General features: G+C 36.3%; 2 protein-coding genes across 2 annotated transcripts; both read left to right on the forward strand.

Annotated features, from left to right (window-relative positions):
- Positions 1 to 503: 503 nt before the first annotated feature.
- Positions 504 to 10,278, forward strand: LOC132045732 (enhancer of rudimentary homolog). Its single transcript, XM_059436307.1, has 4 exons — positions 504 to 633; positions 4,381 to 4,474; positions 9,302 to 9,422; positions 9,836 to 10,278. Exons 1-4 carry the CDS (start codon positions 631 to 633, stop codon positions 9,930 to 9,932), a joined length of 315 nt encoding a protein of 104 aa, XP_059292290.1. The 5' UTR covers positions 504 to 630; the 3' UTR covers positions 9,933 to 10,278.
- Positions 10,279 to 12,799: 2,521 nt separating this feature from the next.
- Positions 12,800 to 17,774, forward strand: LOC132045733 (probable folate-biopterin transporter 2). The gene is made up of 5 exons (XM_059436308.1): positions 12,800 to 13,746; positions 14,936 to 15,195; positions 15,545 to 15,640; positions 15,712 to 15,882; positions 16,914 to 17,774. Exons 1-5 carry the CDS (start codon positions 13,374 to 13,376, stop codon positions 17,517 to 17,519), a joined length of 1,506 nt encoding a protein of 501 aa, XP_059292291.1. The 5' UTR covers positions 12,800 to 13,373; the 3' UTR covers positions 17,520 to 17,774.
- The last annotated feature ends 1,117 nt before the right edge of the window (positions 17,775 to 18,891 follow it).

Below are 18,891 nucleotides of genomic sequence, written 5' to 3' on the forward strand. Positions count from 1 at the left end.
ACGCCACAAATGAACGTCCAGAATGTTCGGGCTTACGCCTAAACAAACGCCCAAAAGATTGGGGCATACGCCACGATACTTACGCCCCACACGTAAGCTTCGCTAGCCCCGGGCTCGCCCCAAAACGCCTATTTTTTGTGTTATAATTTATCTGTTTGGTTACATTTTTTCTTCATTTTTTTTAATTTATAATAAAACTAAACAAATCAAATATTCACTCTGTTTCAATTTATGTGAACCTATTTTTTTTAATCCGTGCCAAAATGAATGACCTTTTTCCTAATTTGAAAATAAATTCACTTTATGAATGATTTGCAGCCACACAAATATTCAAGACTTATTTTTAACCATAAATTTTAAAAGTCTTCCTTCTTTCTTAAATGTCGTGCACAGTTAAATGGGTTCGCATAAATTGAAATAAAATGAGTATTGTTACTACATTTTTAACAATTCTGTCAGCAAATTGTCTTTGTTAACGTACAGACCGACCCCCCCCCCCCCCCCCCGGGTCGACCACCCCGTCCCCCTCGGCCCCCAAATCAAAGTTCGTTCCCTTCCTTTGCTCCCAAGGTTTTCGTTTCTCTGCTTCGAAATATCAGCAAAATACAAAATCATCCTTATTCATTCATAATGGTAATGTTTTAATTTTTTCAATTCCAACATTGTTGTTTATGCTTCTTTCTTGAATTTTATTTCATTTTTCTTCAACTTTATAATTATGTTTAGGGTTCCAATTTTTTTCTTTCTTTCTTCAATTGTGGGTGTTTAAGTTTTTTTTTTTTTTTTTGGTAGTTTACTTGCTTGATGTTTTTCTTTCTTTTACCCCCACTTTTTGCTTTTGTTTGGTGAGATGAATATATATGGTGTAATATTTAATGTTGAAACTTTTGTGTAGGTTACTTGCTTAAAGCTTTTCTTTCTTATGTTTTTCTTTTTACCCCTACTTTTTGGTTTTGTCTGCTGAGATGAATATGCATATTAGCTTGGTTTAAAGCCTTTAGCTAACTTTATTGTCTTAGTTTAAACTGATTAAAGAATCTACTATGTAATGTAGCTTTATTTTTATTTTTTTGTCCTTTGGTTGGGTGGAGAGGGCAAAGGGGAATGATATTTGAACCAAATATCTATCGATGCTACAACTTTCATTGGTTACCTTTGACTCTCAAAAAAAAAAAAAAACACTTCAGTGTCATCTTAGTTTTCTAAGTTTTCCCTAAGGAGTAAAGGAAAGTGGATGAATTGTTGGAAAAAAGGGAGCGAGTCAATATAAAATATAAAATGAAATAAAGGTTCATAATTGGTGTTGTCGAGCACCTAAGGTTGTGACATAGTGGTCAATGAAGTGGGTTGAGAATCACGAGGTCTCAGGTTCAAATCCTAGCAAAGACAAAAATACTAGGTGATTTCTTCCCATACCATCCGTCAGAGTTACTTGGTACTTGCTGCTGGTGGGAGGTGGCGGGTATTCCGTGGAATTAGTCGAGGTGCACGCAAGTTGGCCCAGGCACCACTGTTATTAAAAAAAAAAAAAACTAGTATTGTTGTATCTGTAGTTAAGGGAATATCAACAGCTCTTAGAATAAGAGCTCTGAAACCTCATGGTTTTCAAGCATACAAGTGCTGTAATGTGTTTTTACGTGGGTGCTTGGTAACCATGTGTGTAGTGGGGTAATTGTCAGAAAAGCAATACAAAATCCTATGTAGAATATTTATCCTTTTGGGTTTGTGGGGGGAGGAAGAGTGGAGGCCTGTAAATAGGGGGGAAAGGGAATCACATGGGTGAGATTTTAACCATGCACTACTTGAGTGTTAGATGAAGTTGCAACCACTTGGTTATAACTCCAATTTTGTCTCAGTTTAGCTCTGTGTTTTGGTGTTGGAATCCCTGTTGTCCTTTCTGTTTCTTGGATGAAATGAGGTAATCAAAAGGGCTGCTGGAACAAGGTGACACATTTCCTGTGACTTCTGCTTCGGTTTTCAATTATTATATGCAATTATATTGTTTAAACTTATAAACTGGTTGACCAATGAAGAGAAGCTTTGTCCAATGGTTCTGGAAATTTCAGTTTTTACCCAGGTACAACACTTAGTGTGAGGTTTGCTCAACCTCAAACTGGCCAAAACACTCTTCATAGAGAAAAACGATTGTAAAGAAGCCTTGTGGTATACCTGTTACCCCTCATTGTGCAATTGTGAACTCTATGGTAGCAAATTTGATGGTTACAAGAGCAGTTTTAACTTTTGCTTTTACACTAATCAAAAAATGAAAGGAGCACTTTTGCACTAGCTATGTTCCACAGATGATGTGTCTGTAAAAAGTTATTATTTCTTCCATGTTACTTTTTCTAATATTTAGGATATAAATCAACTAAATTTATTTTGTTAAATCCAAATTGCTTCGAATATGCTTCCAGCCAATTTAAATTTGTTCACGAGTTTTATTATCTTTATAAATTAGTTACTTAGTACGTAGTATCACACTAAGATAAAAAGTTGTGTCAAGTTGGGGTGGTTGGGCTATGACCCATTGGTTAGCCCATCTTGACCCAACCCATCTTAGCCCAAGTAGACTTTGGGCAGGGTTGGGCAATGACCTATTTATTGATTTAGCTCATCTTGACCTAGCCCATCTTAGCCCAAACATCCCATTTGCCACCCCTAAGTTGACATATTGTAGAAGTAGATTAGCTGAACTGATGAGCAAATCAGTTGTCCCTCTTTCTTATTTGGTGTTTTTGTAATTTATCTATTTAGTAGTTGTTTTCTGGCGTGAAGTGGGGTGCAAGAGGGATTATTCAAGAAAGACTTCATTTTTTCCTTCTAGACCATTACTTATACATGAACTCTTGTGGGATTACACTGGCTATGTTGTTGTTGTATTTTTTGTTTTGTTGTGTATATCTTTTCCCCAATTAGTCCTTTTCTGGGTTCTGATATACCTGGGAGACATACAGTGTTTTGAGAGTATGCAGATGAGTGAGATACAGGGCGTCATAGCATAAACTAATCTCGAGGTGCTGAATGGTTGTATGATTTGTGTACATGCCTACTTGGGTCCTTGTAGTGGTAACCTAGTCATAGAAGTGGAGAGGGATGTGGAGATAGGTAAAGTGAGAAGGAATAATAGAAGCTATGACCTTATCTTAGCTATGAATATCTAAAATTTTACCAGTCATATGCTCAATGCTTAAAAATTTGATAGTAGCAAAGGTCGTTGGGGGTATAGTGTTTTCTGGCTCTCCACTAGTGAAGAAAAACTCCTCTTGAGGAGGTTCCACTGTGAAATAAAATGAAATAATTTGAATAGGTTGAACTTCTGATCCAGTTAACCTGTCTTTGCTGATTTTGAAAGAGGCATAGCTCTATACTATGAAGCTCAGACTCTCCAAAAGTGCTGCCGCACCTGTGTTAGATCCTCCGAAAGTGCACTGTGTTTGGAGGATCCAACACGCACCGGCAACATTTTTGAAGAATCTAATCAACATAGGCTCTATATAATGAGGACGTTTTATTGATTCATTTGGACGGTATTAGCTTCTTTTGCAATTGTATTAGGTTGCTCTCTCATGGCCGCTCCATAAGGTATTCTGGTGCTGCCTCAATAAGTTTTGTTTCTTTCTTCTTTCCTTTTTCTTGGTCAACATCATAATATCTACTCATCCTATTGTCTTTACCAAATAGTATTATTGCTTGGGCCATACTGAATCATTTTCTCTTTTAGATCTTCTTTCGGTAGAAAGATATTCTTGGTGATTTATGATCCTTATCCTTGGACGTACTGTATCTCTTTCTCTTTTAAGATTTTCTCTCCGTGGAAAGAGATTTTCTTCGTCGTTTATGATGCTGATTATCCTCAGATGTTGCTTTTACCTTTTGGAAAAGCTAAGGTGCCCAAAGTCTCTAATCCTCTATGTGACTTAAGCAACGTGTCCTGAATAAAAAGACATATTTGTCCGCTTTGTCATTCTTTTGGGGGGAAAAAGCATACAATGACACACCATATGCATCTAACTAGAGATAAAAGTTCTGATCATCTACAACAATATTTTACTAACAGTTGAGAGAAATTAATGTACATAGTTCCCGTCCCCATTTATGTATGGTATTTCCATCTTGGGACATCCCCAAGGAGAATATAGCTACTTCATCAGGCTTAGAGATTTTTAAGATAAGTTGTATTTGCATTCTGATTTCAAAAAAGTTGTACAACATCGAATACTAATATGAGTGTTGTATGGGTACAACATGATCTTATTGGCGTGATTCTTATAACCTAAGTACATCAAGAACAAGATGAAGGTTTACCAAAAAAGAAGAACAAGATGAAGGCAAAAAGCTACTAGCATATTTTATTTGACTACTCTTTTGGGTGTTATGCAGGCAAACAGGCACACCATTATTCTCATGCAGACATCTCAGAACCGAGCAACTCGCACTTTCATGGATTATGAATCAATAAGTCAAGCAATGGACGGTATTTATCACGATATTGCTATATTTACTCTTTTCTGATTATCTATGCAATTGCTTTGAGGCAATGCTTGTTTTCCCCCCCTGAATGTAGGTAACCAGAATTAAGGTACAAACCCAGGAAAAATATGTAAAGATCACAAACATAATTGTCAATCAGCTGGATTTGTTAGCAGCTTGAAATCTGAAACTAGAATCCAACATATTTTTTGCAATATACCTGTAGTCCTTGCAAACAATTTCATTATGTATTATTATCTGTAGATGAAAATCCCTCTTATTCCAAACTTTTACGAACGCTTATTCTTTGCCTTCTCACTGAAGTTCAAGAAACTTTGGTCTGGCTAATTCAAGCATGTTAATTTTGCATGTTTTTGTTCATCACACTTTCAGAGTTATGATGGACGAGAATTTTTTTGGTGGGAGAAAATATGTTGGACTAGAACTAGGACCCATATAGGAATGTAGCCAGTTTTTGACTTCCTGGTATAGGAAATAAAGGCAAATGGAGAGTCACTCTCAGATGGGATTAGATAGTAGAAACGAACTGCAACCTATATGGACCTCCTTTTAGGGATAAGTAGGATCATTTTTTTTTTTTTTTTTTTTTTTTTTGAGAAGGGATAAGTAGGATCATTATGTCTAGGGAAGGGTTGAACAGAGCATTGTTTTGCTTTGTGTTATAGGTGACACTTCGCATTCATAGGTGGTTACTTTCATGAAGGCTTGAAAAAGACTGACAACGATCTGTTGTTATAGACCCCATGACAAGCAAGAAGATTCATTGTGGTGATAGTTCTGGTAAAATAGTGGAACTTAATATACAGCTATCAATGACCTTGTAAGGTGAATTTTCCAAAATATATTAAAAGAAAAAGACTTAATAAGGTGTTGGTTGATTTACATATTGACATACTAGTTTTCTCTTTGATGGATCTGTTGGTGCATTTATAGAAATTGTAGTAACTGGGTTCATATGTCGTGTTTTGGTGATTAACTTCTCAAAGTTCTCTCAAGTATTTGTACTTGAGAAGTTGTAGTGTGCATGAGTTGTCTTGCTCCTAGGAAGTATTGGGTTTCTAAGTTATTATCTTAACTAACAAGGTTTCACCTTGTAAGCATAACTTGAAATAACCATCTTTTGTTGTTCTCATCTCTCTATCAATCAACTACACCTCAATCTTAAACTAGTGAGGTTAGCTATATGAAACCTCTATATTCTAGAGAATTGATCATGACAATTTTCTACACTAAATGCTACTTAACCCCAACCCTTCTTTATCTTCGCTTGGAACCGACAATGTAAAGCTCACATAGGCATATCTCTCTAATTTCTCTTTTCCTTTGCTGCCATTTGCGCTCTTATTAGTCACTTGCTTCCGTTGATATCGTCTTTTTCATCCCCATTGATGTTTTTTTTTAATCTTATTGTCATCTCCTGATTGACCTGAGATGGCTTAAATGGAGCACATGAAAAATGAGGGCTCATAGCCAATCCCATCTTGCTTGGGGTTGACATGGAGTTGTTGTTTGCTGGCATTGCCCTCTCTCGATGTTGTTAAGAATGAAATTGAATATGTTTGGGGATGTTTTGCATTTAAGTATTGTGACAAAAATTCTGCAACTGCTACAAAAGGTAATGGTACTTCATCAATGAATTATTATATGAACTAGTATCCTAATTTTTTCACATTAAAATTAGTCAAACACAAATAAGCTTTCAACCAACTTCAAGTGGTGCAAAGGAAAGGGTGATTAGCACTTGTAAATTTGATCAGGACAATGTAGGAGGGCTTTAGCTCAAATGATAATTATGGATGAGTTGGCCTTTAGTTTTGTTGAGAAGCAAGGCTTTATGAAGTGTGGGGCTTGGGAAACAATGGAGTGTTCTCTGTGAAGTCTTTTTATGAGAAGCTCTTGGTTAGGGAGGAGATTGATTTCCCTTGTAATGCAATATGGGTTCCAAGCGTGCCGAGGAAGGTGTGTTTTTCACTTGGCTAGCCACTAGAGGGGTGATCCTGACAGCGGAAACTCTTAGAAAGCGGAAGGTTGTCTGGTCAGTTGGTGTTACATGTGCAAGGAGACGGGCGAGGACGTGGACCATCTTCTCCTACATTGCGGGATTACCTTGAGATTATGGTGGGATATGTTTAAGTGGTTTCACATTCCTTGGACAATGCCAAGAACCTTGAAAGATTTGATGGTTAGTTGGAAGAGCGGGAGAAGGAGGAGAAGACGAAGGACTTGGAACATCGTTCCACTTGCTCTAATGTGGGTAGTCTGGAGAAAAAGAAATAGGAGAGCCTTTGAAGGAGTAGAATCGAGTATCTCTCAGTTGAGGAGTAGCCTCCGCTCCCTTATTTTCTTTTGGTGTAAACAGAAAGTTCTTTGTTGTATAGATGATTGGGTGGAGTTTGTAGAGAATCATATTCTGTAGATTCTTTATCTTTTGGTATACCTCATGTATACGGCCAGTTTGGCCATATTTATGAATGAAAATACCTTTACTTGATCAAAAAAAGAAGTAAGGCTTTAAGAAACTTTATGAGAGTCATAATACCTCAAATTTCGAACTCCTCCTCGTAGAACATTGACAAAAGGTTGTTATGAACTTTTTAGTGAAGAGAACTGCAGTGTGAATAAGTTTTTCAAAGAAGCACATATAGAAATTTGTCTTACCACATATACTTGGACTTCTTTGGATAGAATCAGCTCTTTATGTCTTACAACTTACTTCATTGATAGAGATTGATTTTTCAACAACATATTACTTAACTTTTGTCATAGCTCTCGTGTTTAAGGGTAATGAAATGTAGGCTGTTATTACTAAGTGTTTGCTTTACTGGAGTTTGGATAAGGTGTTCAATTGTTTAGACGCTTCTTTCACCAGGAAATCATTGTAGCATTATCAACCGTAATAGTGAACACCTTTTCCAAACTCCAATTAAGCAAACATTTTTGCATTGCAAGATGGTGAAAACAATGAGCATCTAATTTGCATTGCAAGACAACTACAAATCTGTGGCACATGTTCTATTGTATTTTGGGTGTTGAATGGGTAATGCCTGGTTCTACATTGGGACTTCTAAGCAGTTGGAAAAGTGTGGGGAAAAGAAATAGCGATGAAGATTGGTGGCAGGTCATCCCTACTTGTATATGGTGGGTAGTCTGGAAAGAAAGGAATTCAAGACATTTTGAGGATACTAGCAGTTCCATTCAGAAAATCAGGATGGCTTGTCTTAGTTTGTTGACTTGTTCTTTTTTTGGTGTAAACAGAATTTGTGGGGGGATATAGGAGAATTGGTAGATTTAATTGGCAATGTATAAGTTTTAGCTTTTGAATAGGGGCACTGACTTTTTGCTGTAAGTATGATTCTGTAAAGTTCTTAAGTTTTAACATTTTTAGGTGTTAAGTTATGGTTAATGCAAATGGTTACCTTTGCCTCAAAAAAGGTGCCCAAGTTTTTTCAAAAAATTAAGCAAACATTTAGTAATAACAATTGTCATATCACCATCCTTATGACTAGAGATCAGACAAAAGTAAGTAGTATTTTATGCAAAATCCAATCTCGATGAATGAAATGACCTGTAAGACATATATAGTTGATTCTTTGCAAAGAAGTCCAAGTATATGTGGTAAGACTAATTTCATAACGTTCTTCTTTGAAAACTATGTTCAACTTCACTATAAAGCTCATGACAATCTCTTGTCAATGTTAACAAAAAAGAATCGAAATTGAGGTTCTGTGACTATTAGAAAGTTTTTAAAGCCTTCATTTTCAACAAAACTGAAGGGCAACTCATCCACGATTATCATTTGAGCTGAAGCGCTTCCTATTTCGCGCTTGATCAATTTTCTTAAGGTTAATCACCCCTTCCTTTGGACCACTTAAAATTAGTTGAAAGCTTATGTGTTTGACTAATTTTAATGAGAGAAAAATTAGGATACTGATTCATATGGTTATTCCATTGATGAAGTGACATTACCTTTTTGTAGCAACTGCATAATTTTTATCACGAACGACATTTTGCTCTAACAACTCCATTAGAATTAGTGTACCTCTCAAAATTTTCCCGAATAACAGATCTAGGTTGCATGACTTTGCTTTTCCTTGAAGCTTCAACTGGATTGGGACATGAAGTGTTAGTATGCAATCGTTTGAACCCCAACTTTCACTTACTCTACTTTCTTTTTCTGCCATCTATGAAAATAGGAAAAAAAAAAATCAAAGACACATGAAAAGAAGAGTTCTGGTCAGCCAACAAGTAAAATTTTGTTCAAGTTTTCAGACATAGCACACTATAAAACTCAACAACATACCCTGTGTAATCCCACCTCAACCATTAAAGAGTTAAAACCCCAAAAAGAATGCAAAAGATCTCAAAGCATATTCAGATCAGAAATTATAAACAGATTCAAACTTCAAAAGAGAACTTGAACAACTGTAGAGTGAATTCCGCCATCAGCATCTCTAATCTCTAGAATAAATGAGAAAAATATGGGAGAAAATAAGCTTACCTGGACTGGAAAGTTGGATGGTATTATTTGATGGGAGAGATTTAGTTAGTAGTGGTTTACTTGCATATTTGTCAAATACTATTGTCGTTTATTGGATTTAAATTGTTTATTAGAAGGGGGAGGGGTGTCGATGGGATTTGTATTAACATTTTTACTTTTTCTTTTTTGCTCCCAACTGTCTTCCCCTGTAGAAAATATTCAGGGGCAGATTCTTCTCATTCTTTGGCATAAATTCTTTACCATCTGCATTTAATTTAAGCTTCAATGTTCCTCTTCTGTTTAGCCATTTCCTAAGATACTTTTCTCCTGCAGGAATTTGTGCTTTATATGAGAGGAAACTCAAGGAATTGAACCCAGCTATCAGAGAAATCACTTACGACATCTCAGATCTTTATAATTTCATAGATGGCCTTGCCGATATGAGTGCATTAGTGTACCTGTTCCTCTCTCTCTCTCTCTCTCTATATATATATATATATATATATCACACACACAGATTCCACCCGTGCACCCCCTGAATAGAATCCCAAGTCAGTGAAATATGCAAGTATTGTACATTGTGTTATTGACACAGCAAAGCATATATGAACATGTAAATATCCCTGAGAGCAGGTCTTTGAATGGTACTGCTTTATCACACCAAAATTTTCAGTTCATTGTAAGCACGTTTCCGACTGATCTCTTCGGTTTCTGTACTTTCAGTTCATTAACATGATGAACTGCTACGTGCACATCAATTGATTGGCCCCTGGTCCATCATACCAGATAGAACACATTGTTCATTTTTCTTAGCACTCACTATGCTTTTGAATTCTACTAATTCCAGCATTCTTTCATGACTTGCAGGTATGATCACTCAATCCAGGCTTACCTACCCAATGACCGACAGTGGATAAAGCAGAAAACATTGCAACACTTGAAAAAGCTGGCATCACAGAGATAATATATCTAAAAGGCTAGTTTATATCTACCATATTCAGTTAATTTCATGTTGGCTTTTATGAAGAAAAGAGCTGTGGATTGGCTGATCGCAGTCTGGAAAGAATCTCTATGTATAATATGCTTCTCTTCCCTGAAATCCAAATCCTATCTGCAGAGCTTCAAGGGGGGAACCAACTTTTGTCGGAACTGAATGTTGTACTGGCCTTGCAATTCAAATCATGGATGTATATGGCATAAGTCTGTAAATTGTACGAGCATTTTAAACTTGCTAGTGATTTTATTTCTCTGCTACTTTTAATCGATATACTAGTTTATCTATGTTAATTGAGCCTGGTTTCTTGTTAGTATATTACTTGAACATGTGGGCATGAGCAAGCCTTGGTTGAACTTGGACAGTAGACACCATATTAAGGGAGTTGGATAGCTGTTGTTCAAGCCTTTAATCTTGGAATATTTACTTGGCATAGCTAATTTTCTAAGAGGTATTTATGATTAGTAACTACTAAGTATTTAATTTAATTACTTTTTATAGCTATAGTGAATTTTCAATTTACCTATCATAGCTATACTAAATATATTAGGTTTTATGGCTTATTTTTCCCTCATCTCTCTCTCTCTCTCTCCCCGTTCCCTCTCTCTCCCTCGGTTCTCACCTCTCTCTCTCCGGTGCCTCTCTCCGTCCAGATCTGGTCAGATTTGCCTCCGCCTTTTCCTCCTCCACGGTGACACCACCAGATTTGAGAAATGCCACTATTGCGACGACCACTGCCCGTGGGAGTTGGTGTATTTGCCTCCATCTTGAAGCACCGTCAGCACTGGCTGAACCACTGGAATGGAAGATGGTGGTTGATAGTGCCTCCAGCCGCGTCACAGCTGATTCTAATCGTTGTATCAACTTTTCTTCCATTGGCAGAAGTTTCTGGATCTATAATTGGAGTTTAGTGCCCACAGATCTGGTGATTGTTTGATGTCAAAGAAATGTGTATTTAAATGTTTCTTAAAGGTCTTCTTCAATCTGAAAAGGTGAAATTCGCCGGAAAAATGAAGTCCGATTTTGGACATCAATTCTTGATTTAGTTCTGGAGGCCACAGTACTTCCTCACTGCTAATGTTGCAATGTTGCTCGTCACTGGAAAATTGAGCAAATAGCAAATACACTTGCTCGTTATAATCAAATACACCCACTCGTCACTTGCTCGTCACCGGAAAGTTGAGCAAATACACCTATTCGTCATTCTCTTTCTTGTATCTCAAATCTGAGTATATTGAAGTGTATTCCATGGCTTATTTTCCTTCTTGTATCTCAGATCTGAGTGTATTTGAGTGTGTTCGTCATTTTTTTAGTGTAAATATAAGTTTAATGTATTTGACTGATTGTATTTTTGAGCAAACTAGATGTATTTGATTGTATGTGTTGTTTGAATGATCTATATGCATATGTTTATATACAATTTTTCCGGGTATATACGATGTATCTGAAATTTTGGATCTTAATTTTTTTTGTTTGTATACAAATTTATCGCTGTCATTGTTTGATACACCCGAATATACTCTATAGCAGTGAAATACTAGTCGGCGACAACTCAAATACATTAAAAAACAGTCGAATATATTCAACCTTTGCGATATCCAGCAGCGACCTTGCTGATCAGAGCTTGAATACATTCAAATACAGCCAAAACAAAAGGATAGATCAATATTTAAATACACACCTCCGTCTTGTATTTAAATGCATCGGAATACAATCATTTTGAATACACGTGTATTCAGAGAAATTAAGATTGCATGTATTAAAATACAGTCAAATACATGTGATATCAGATAAAGTTGGATACAACTGAATAGTGTATTTAAATACACGCGAATTGCCTAAATGTAGCTACGAACCGTAAATAACTAAAAGGTAACTACTATTCGTTAAGAGTTCCTAAAATGTAGTTATTTGTGTAAGTTGTCCTTTAATCTTTATGCATCTTGTATCTATAACCCACACTTGATTAGTCTTGATTCACGTTGCATAGGCCACTTAAAACAGAAGTGCTTCTATCAGTAGTTTCTCTATTCTTGAGGCTTGAACATCCATCGGTTTGGTTGTTGTTGGTTTGCCGCAGTTTGGTTTTATTTTATTTTTTGTTTGGATCGGTTTGGTTTTTTTGGTTTTTAAAAAACCTAATGGTATTTCTCTCCTTTTTTTTTTCCAGAATTTTTCATTCCAACTTATAATCCGTTATTAAGGTTTTATTATGGTGGCTATAATTTTCTTAGATTCTGGAAAAAATATCTTAGGATCTACTATAAGTTTTAATCAAGTGAATATAATTTATAAGGATTACAAAAAAAATATATAGGTCAATCTCATAGTTGTTTCTTGAATAATTGAGTTTGATTCATGACTTTCTTTTAAGAAATGAGTTTAAGGCGTAAGTTCATTAGTCTATTAGAGTTAAATAAAATTTTCATGAAAAATTATACAAAGGATTTAAAATTATAAAATTTCTGTATATAATTTATCGGGTACGATTTTTTTTGGGTTGTTTTTAATAAAATCAAACCAAATTAAATATTATTAGCTTATTAAAATTTAAATCCAAACCAAACCACACAAAAATTCGATTTATTTAATCAGTTTGGTTTGAATCTGTTTTTAGCCATAACGTGAGCACACCTTGTTAAAAGTGTAGTGCCAAGCTTTTATTGCACACTAACACTAATTTCACAACTTCTTGGAAAAAAATGTTTACAACCCACCCCCCACGACCCCCCCCCCCCCCCCCCCCCCCCACCACAAAATAATACAAATCACATGTAAACTTTTTGTATGGACGTTAACACAGACAAAACAGCAGGTAGTCGTAGTCTTCCGTTTGAAAATGTTATTTTATGACAGCTTCCTCCGCCCTTGGAGTTACTATAATAATACTGTAGTTGATAAACGATTTAGCTAGCTTGAAAGTTTCGCTTGTCCCCAATAACCATTCTTGAATCTACCTGTTTTTTACCCTTCTCAAACAGAGAGAGTAATTTAGTGTTAGCAATATGCAAGTTGAAAGAATAATTAATGCTCTTGGAGACATATGTGTGGGCATTTAGCAAAGAACAAATCTTTCAGATCAAATAAAGTTTGAATCTTTTTTTTTTTCACACAAAGTTTTATTCATTGTCATTTGAAGGAAACTTAAAATAGTCAAAAGTTAAGTAGTAAGAAATCTCTAAAACCGCATGGGAAAAACAAGTCCAATATATTTGCTTGGAAGTTGACTTTTCCAAGACATATTTGTACTAGAATCTTCGGGAAAAAAACAATCTTGAACTGGGGTTTTACAAATTGTGATCCCCATTTGCTTGGGAGTTGACTTTTCCAATACATTGTTGTACCAGACCCAATCTTGAACTGGGGTTTTCTTGTTATTTTGGGATCCCATTTTGCAGATTTTGAGGAGTAATGGGGGAAGAAGCCAAACTTCAAATTATTAATAATGAGGTGGAGGAAGTCCAAGAAAATGAACATAATAATGGGATCTGTAGTTCTATTTGTGCTCCATTGAACTGGTTCAGAATGCTAGCTATGGAATTGCATTGGAGTTATGTGTTTGGTGTGGTGATTGTATATGGAGTAAGCCAAGGACTTGGTGGAGCTTTTTCCCTCATAAGCACAGAGTACTATATGAAGGATGTACAAAAAGTTCAGCCTTCTGAATCTCAGGTTTATTCAGGAATAACTTCAATCCCTTGGATTGTCAAGCCTCTTTGGGGTCTTCTTACTGATGCTGTTCCCATTTTGGGGTATCATCGCAGACCTTATTTCTTGTTTGCCGGTAAAACTTGCAATGCCATTTAGCTTTTTAAAGTTTTACTGCTGATTTTAGAATTTTTTTTCTTGATGATCTGTTAGTTTAACTGTAGCTAATGTTGTTTCAAGGCTGATAACTAGTTGGAATCTGTCTGTATAATATTGTGGTACTTACTAAAACTGGAAAATCCCATGTTAGAAGTGGACTTGTCAATAAAAAAGGAGAACTTTTAGTGGACAAGGGTTGTTTGGTAGGGTCAGCAACCAGAATGTGCTTTAAAGATATTTACCAGTCAACATCACTGCTGAATGTGCAATGAACTCAAGAAGTCTATCATTGCCTCTACAAAACATTCCTTATCAAAAAAAAAAAAAAAAAAAATCAGTTGCAATAGCAATGTTGCACCAAAACACAGTCTACCCCACAAAGGTAGGGTAAGGTCTGCATACATCCTATCCTCTCGAGACCCCAGATTGTGACATCACACTGGTTATATTGTTGTTGTTGTTCTTTGTATAACTCTCAACAACAACATACACAGTGTAATCCTACAAGTGGGGTCTAGAGAGGATAGGATGTATGCGGACCTTACCCCTACCTTTTGGGGTAGAGAGGTTGTTTACAATAAAACTTCGGCTCAAAAGAAGTGAAATCAATCTTTGGATTGAAAGGAAAATAGCGACAACAAAATAGCAAGATAAACAAAGCAAATGAAGCAACAAGTAATATTACAAATTGAAGAATAAGATACTATGTGAATGCTAGATAGAGAGAAAGGGAGGCTAGCCCCCTCAACACTCGGCTACCTAGTACTCTCTACCCTAATCCTCTACCTCCATATTTTTATAACTCTATCTTCAGATATTTGAATTATTTTTAGCTGAATCCTGCACCCATCTCCATACCTGGATCCTGTACTCCCAAATCTTAAAATTTAAATTATGAAGGATCCGACCTCTAGATCTGCACCCGTATTGGACACCCGCACCCGAGTCTGAGCAACTTAGCTGCACCCCAAGGGAATATTGGTTGAATCTTATGGAATTTTAAGTGTCTCATGCCAGTTTTTCTTGACAACCTTAGCATAACTTGGTTAGTGAATTGAAGTCCAGATATTTGATGAATAACTGAATATCTTCTCTGTTGATAATTTCTTTAATATATTTGCAATTTTGCTGTTCTTCCATCAAAGCATGACATTCACTGATTTCAGGTTCTCTTGGAGCTGTCTCCATGTTGTTCTTATCGTTGCACAAGAACTTGCATATTGTGCTTGCAGTGCTCTCCTTGACAGCTGGAAGTGCAGCGGTTGCTATTGCTGACGTGACTGTTGATGCATGCGTGGCGCAAAAAAGTGGTTCTCATCCTTCCCTTGCAGCTGATATGCAAAGCTTATGTGCCTTGAGTTCCTCAATTGGGGCACTAGTGGGATTTTCTTTAAGTGGTATATTAGTTCACTTACTTGGCCCTATGGTTAGCTTTCTATCCATACTTTAACAACTTTTTATATACTTCCTATGTCCTAATTTATGTGGCACCGTTTGACTAGGCACAAGGTTTAAGAAAGAAGGAAGACTTCTGAAATTTGTGGTCTAAAACAAACCTTATACATTTGTGTGGCTATAAATCATTTCACTGAGGGTAAAAAGGGAATTTTAAAGTTAAGTCGTTCCTAATTACAGAAAGGTGACATTCTTTTTGGGACAAACCTTAAAGTAAAATGTGCTGCATAAATTGGGACAGAGGGAGTATCATTATGGGAAGTCTGGTGAATCTCTAAATATAATAGATGATTTCTGAATCCTTCTCTTTGTGAAAAAAGGGGGTATATGGCTTATTGTCCATACCAGCCGGGCTTGTTGTTTTGGTAGGAGTTCTGCTCAAGGAATCTCAGACATACGACTTTGCTTATCAACAGGTACTTACATCTCATCTCACTACTTTTTGTGAATAGGTCTGTCTCTAAAATCCTAATCTGTACGTCCTCAGGTAAACCAGAACTTAACTGATGCTGCCAAGGCTATGTGGAATACTTTGAAACGCCCGGAAGTTTGGCAACCATGTCTTTATCTGTACTTGTCCTTTGCACTGAGTGTAGATATCCAGGACGGAATGTTCTACTGGTCAACAGATTCAGAGGGAGGACCACATTTTTCGAAGGTGGAAAAACACATCACATTCCAATCAAGCCAAGTACATTTTTTTGGTAACCGTGGTGTCCGGGCCAGCTTGTGCTCACCTCGACTAATTCCACGGGACACTTGTCACCTGCCATCAGCACCAAATACCAGGTAACTCTGTCCACCAAGGCTAGGACAGATAGAAAGAAATCACCTAGCGGTTTTGTCTCTGCTGGGATTTGAACTTGAGACCTCATGGTTCTCAACCCACTTCATTGACCACTAGGCCACACGCTTGGGTGCCCAATTACATTTTAGAATCATAAGTTCCTTTAACTTACTGTTAACTAAAGGAAACTAATAACGCATTTCCAAAATATCGAATACAAGGCTTTAATTAGAGGGGGGAGACGTAACACAAGAGAGGTTCTGCATAATTGACAGTATCCCCCTCTAACTAACAACACCAGACAAATTATAGGAGGACAAAAACAAATCAGAGAACTCAGTGGTCCGAGTTAATTAACCTGCTTAGATGCCAAGCCAAATGTTGCTTACCCCATCAACTATATATATACAGTAGGCCTCTCCTATCTTTTCAGAAAACCTATTATCAAATTAAAATTAGTTTTTGTACTCTTTTAGGAGTTAAACGAATTGGGAAGAAAGAAAAGTGCATTCAAAATTAGTTCTTTCTACTCTTTTGGGGATAACAAAAATTGATTCACCTGATTATATGCACTTTTCTTTCTTGCTATTCGTATAACTTCTCTTATTTTAAATGAGAGACGCATACATGAGATATTCTATTCGGATTTTTTCATTTTTGTACTACTAGTCAAAATATACAAAATCTATACACTGATTATGTATATTATATGTATATTTGGTGTATACAATTGCATATTTATACTTCAATATACAAAACCTATACATTTTCTGGCTATTATTCTTTTGAGTGGCCCAAAAATGTAACTATCCCTTCTATTAACCATGCTTACTTTTTTTGGCATTATTGGTAAAGGAACTCACATGGAAATGTGAAATTCTGTAAACATTTTTTCCCTGCAGGAGAGTATCGGATATATATCAGCGGTAGCTTCCATTGGAGCGCTATTCGGGACTATACTGTACCAATATGGATTGAAAGACCATTGTTTTCGAGACCTACTCTGTTGGGCTCAGTTATTGTTTGGTCTGTCAGGAATGCTAGATTTGGTGCTGGTTTTACGTTTAAATTTGAAATTTGGTATACCTGATTATTTCTTCGCGGTGATGGATGCAAGTGTATATCAAATGGTTTTACGCCTAAAGTGGATGCCGCTTCTTGTTCTAAGTTCCAAGCTCTGTCCTCCTGGCATTGAAGGCACATTTTTCGCATTGCTCATGTCAATTGACAATGCTGGAGTTCTAACATCAAGATGGGGAGGTGGATTGTTGCTTCATGTCTTCAAAATTACAAGGACAAAGTTTCATAATCTCTGGCTAGCCATTTTGATAAGGAACATTTTGAGAATCACTCCCCTTTTTGTACTATTTTTGGTTCCCAGAAGTGATCCTAACTCCTCTATCCTTCCTGATGAAGTGTCAGATTCAAAAGAAACCACCAAAACCCCAGCAACTCAGAATGAAAATATCGAACTCGTTGCTTTGGTTCACAACATGGATACTAGATAGTGGATTATACACGTTTTCATTTAATATTATAGAAATAGTTACCGGATACAAATTTTAGACACCGCCCTTTTTTTGTATGGTTTAGTTTAGATAGTAAAAGTTGTTGGGCAGAAGATCCATTTTTCTCTGTATTTTATGAATTTTTATCACATTGACAGCAAGCATGTGAAAACAGAAATTACACTGTATTAAACTTGCAAGGCATTTGTTTCTTGTGGATTATTCTTAACTATATAATAAGTGGCAGTGATGGTACGACGAAGAGTACTTACGGAATTCTGTTATTTCGTATGTGCACTTCGGGTATTTCTAGATTGCAGCTCTTTTATTTCCTCTTTTGGTGACAGTGTTTAGTTGTGTGAGATGCAACTGGCCTCCACTTATCACCGATTTCTATCTCACATTATCTTCCATGCCTCACCTCCAAGCTTTCTCTATCAAATAACAATGGAGGCCAAAAACTGTGAAACTCTAAGTCTCTACTATTGTCGATGGCAAATGGACAGTGGAAATTCATGGATTGAGTCTTAGTACTGCCTATCTTTCTCATTCTTTCTATCCTTATCTCTTTCTAACTTTGCTATATTCTTTTTTCATATATTCTGTATCAATTTGAAACGAAAATTAACCAAAACCCTTTTTTTTTTCATGTATCTTTGGTGTGGTTTGTTTTCATATCTTTCGATTTACAGGAGATGCTCTTTAAGCTACTGGAGTACCTATGGTGGAAAATTGCATGGGAGGCTACAATAGCTGTGTGTTTGCCTATGGCCAGGTATGTTGCTCAGTTATACGGTTTAAGATCTCCAATATATGCTTTCAGCAGTATTGCCCAATTTTTATGTCAGAGTGTGAAAAAGACTCGAACTTTATACTGGTTTTGTATTTAGCTACTCTATGTCTCTCTTGCAGACTGGAAGTGGAAAAACACAACCATGCTTGGAAATACTGAAGGAGGCACCAGAAGACATAGTGTAAATTGTGGGACGACGCCTAGGGTATTAGAGTACTTGTTTTCAAGAATTCAAAAGGTACGGATATTGCATTAGTAATGAATGATTATTAAGCATTGGGGCCATTTGGTATATATTGTTAGTACATCAAACTTTTATATAAAACTTGACATTGTGGACCAGAACCGCAGATTACTTGATTTAAAACTACGTAGGTTTGTTTTGATGTAATATTGAGAGAAAACTTTGATCTTATCTGAATGGCTCAAATCAATTACCTATGTACTTTTCATATGAAAGAGATTTTAAATGTTATTGACTGCTTCCATGTCACGGTGTTGGGTATAAGTATTGGATAAGGGTATATGTGGAACAAATATAAGTCCAACTTCTAGCTGTTTGTTTCTTTGGTTTTTCTT

This window comes from Lycium ferocissimum, unplaced genomic scaffold (genome assembly GCF_029784015.1).
Source record: "Lycium ferocissimum isolate CSIRO_LF1 unplaced genomic scaffold, AGI_CSIRO_Lferr_CH_V1 ctg78, whole genome shotgun sequence".
Lineage (NCBI taxonomy): Eukaryota > Viridiplantae > Streptophyta > Magnoliopsida > Solanales > Solanaceae > Lycium > Lycium ferocissimum.

What these genes read in the sequence shown, in the direction of transcription:
- LOC132045732 (XM_059436307.1), top strand. An exon ending in AATAAGTCAAGCAATGGACG is followed by an intron (nt 4,475 to 9,301) that starts GTATTTATCACG and finishes TTTCTCCTGCAG; the next exon opens with GAATTTGTGCTTTATATGAG. An exon ending in GCCGATATGAGTGCATTAGT is followed by an intron (nt 9,423 to 9,835) that starts GTACCTGTTCCT and finishes CATGACTTGCAG; the next exon opens with GTATGATCACTCAATCCAGG.
- LOC132045733 (XM_059436308.1), top strand. Translation starts at nt 13,374, where the DNA reads ATGGGGGAAGAAGCCAAACTTCAAATTATTAATAATGAGGTGGAGGAA. An exon ending in ACCTTATTTCTTGTTTGCCG is followed by an intron (nt 13,747 to 14,935) that starts GTAAAACTTGCA and finishes CACTGATTTCAG; the next exon opens with GTTCTCTTGGAGCTGTCTCC. An exon ending in TTCACTTACTTGGCCCTATG is followed by an intron (nt 15,196 to 15,544) that starts GTTAGCTTTCTA and finishes TTGTGAAAAAAG; the next exon opens with GGGGTATATGGCTTATTGTC.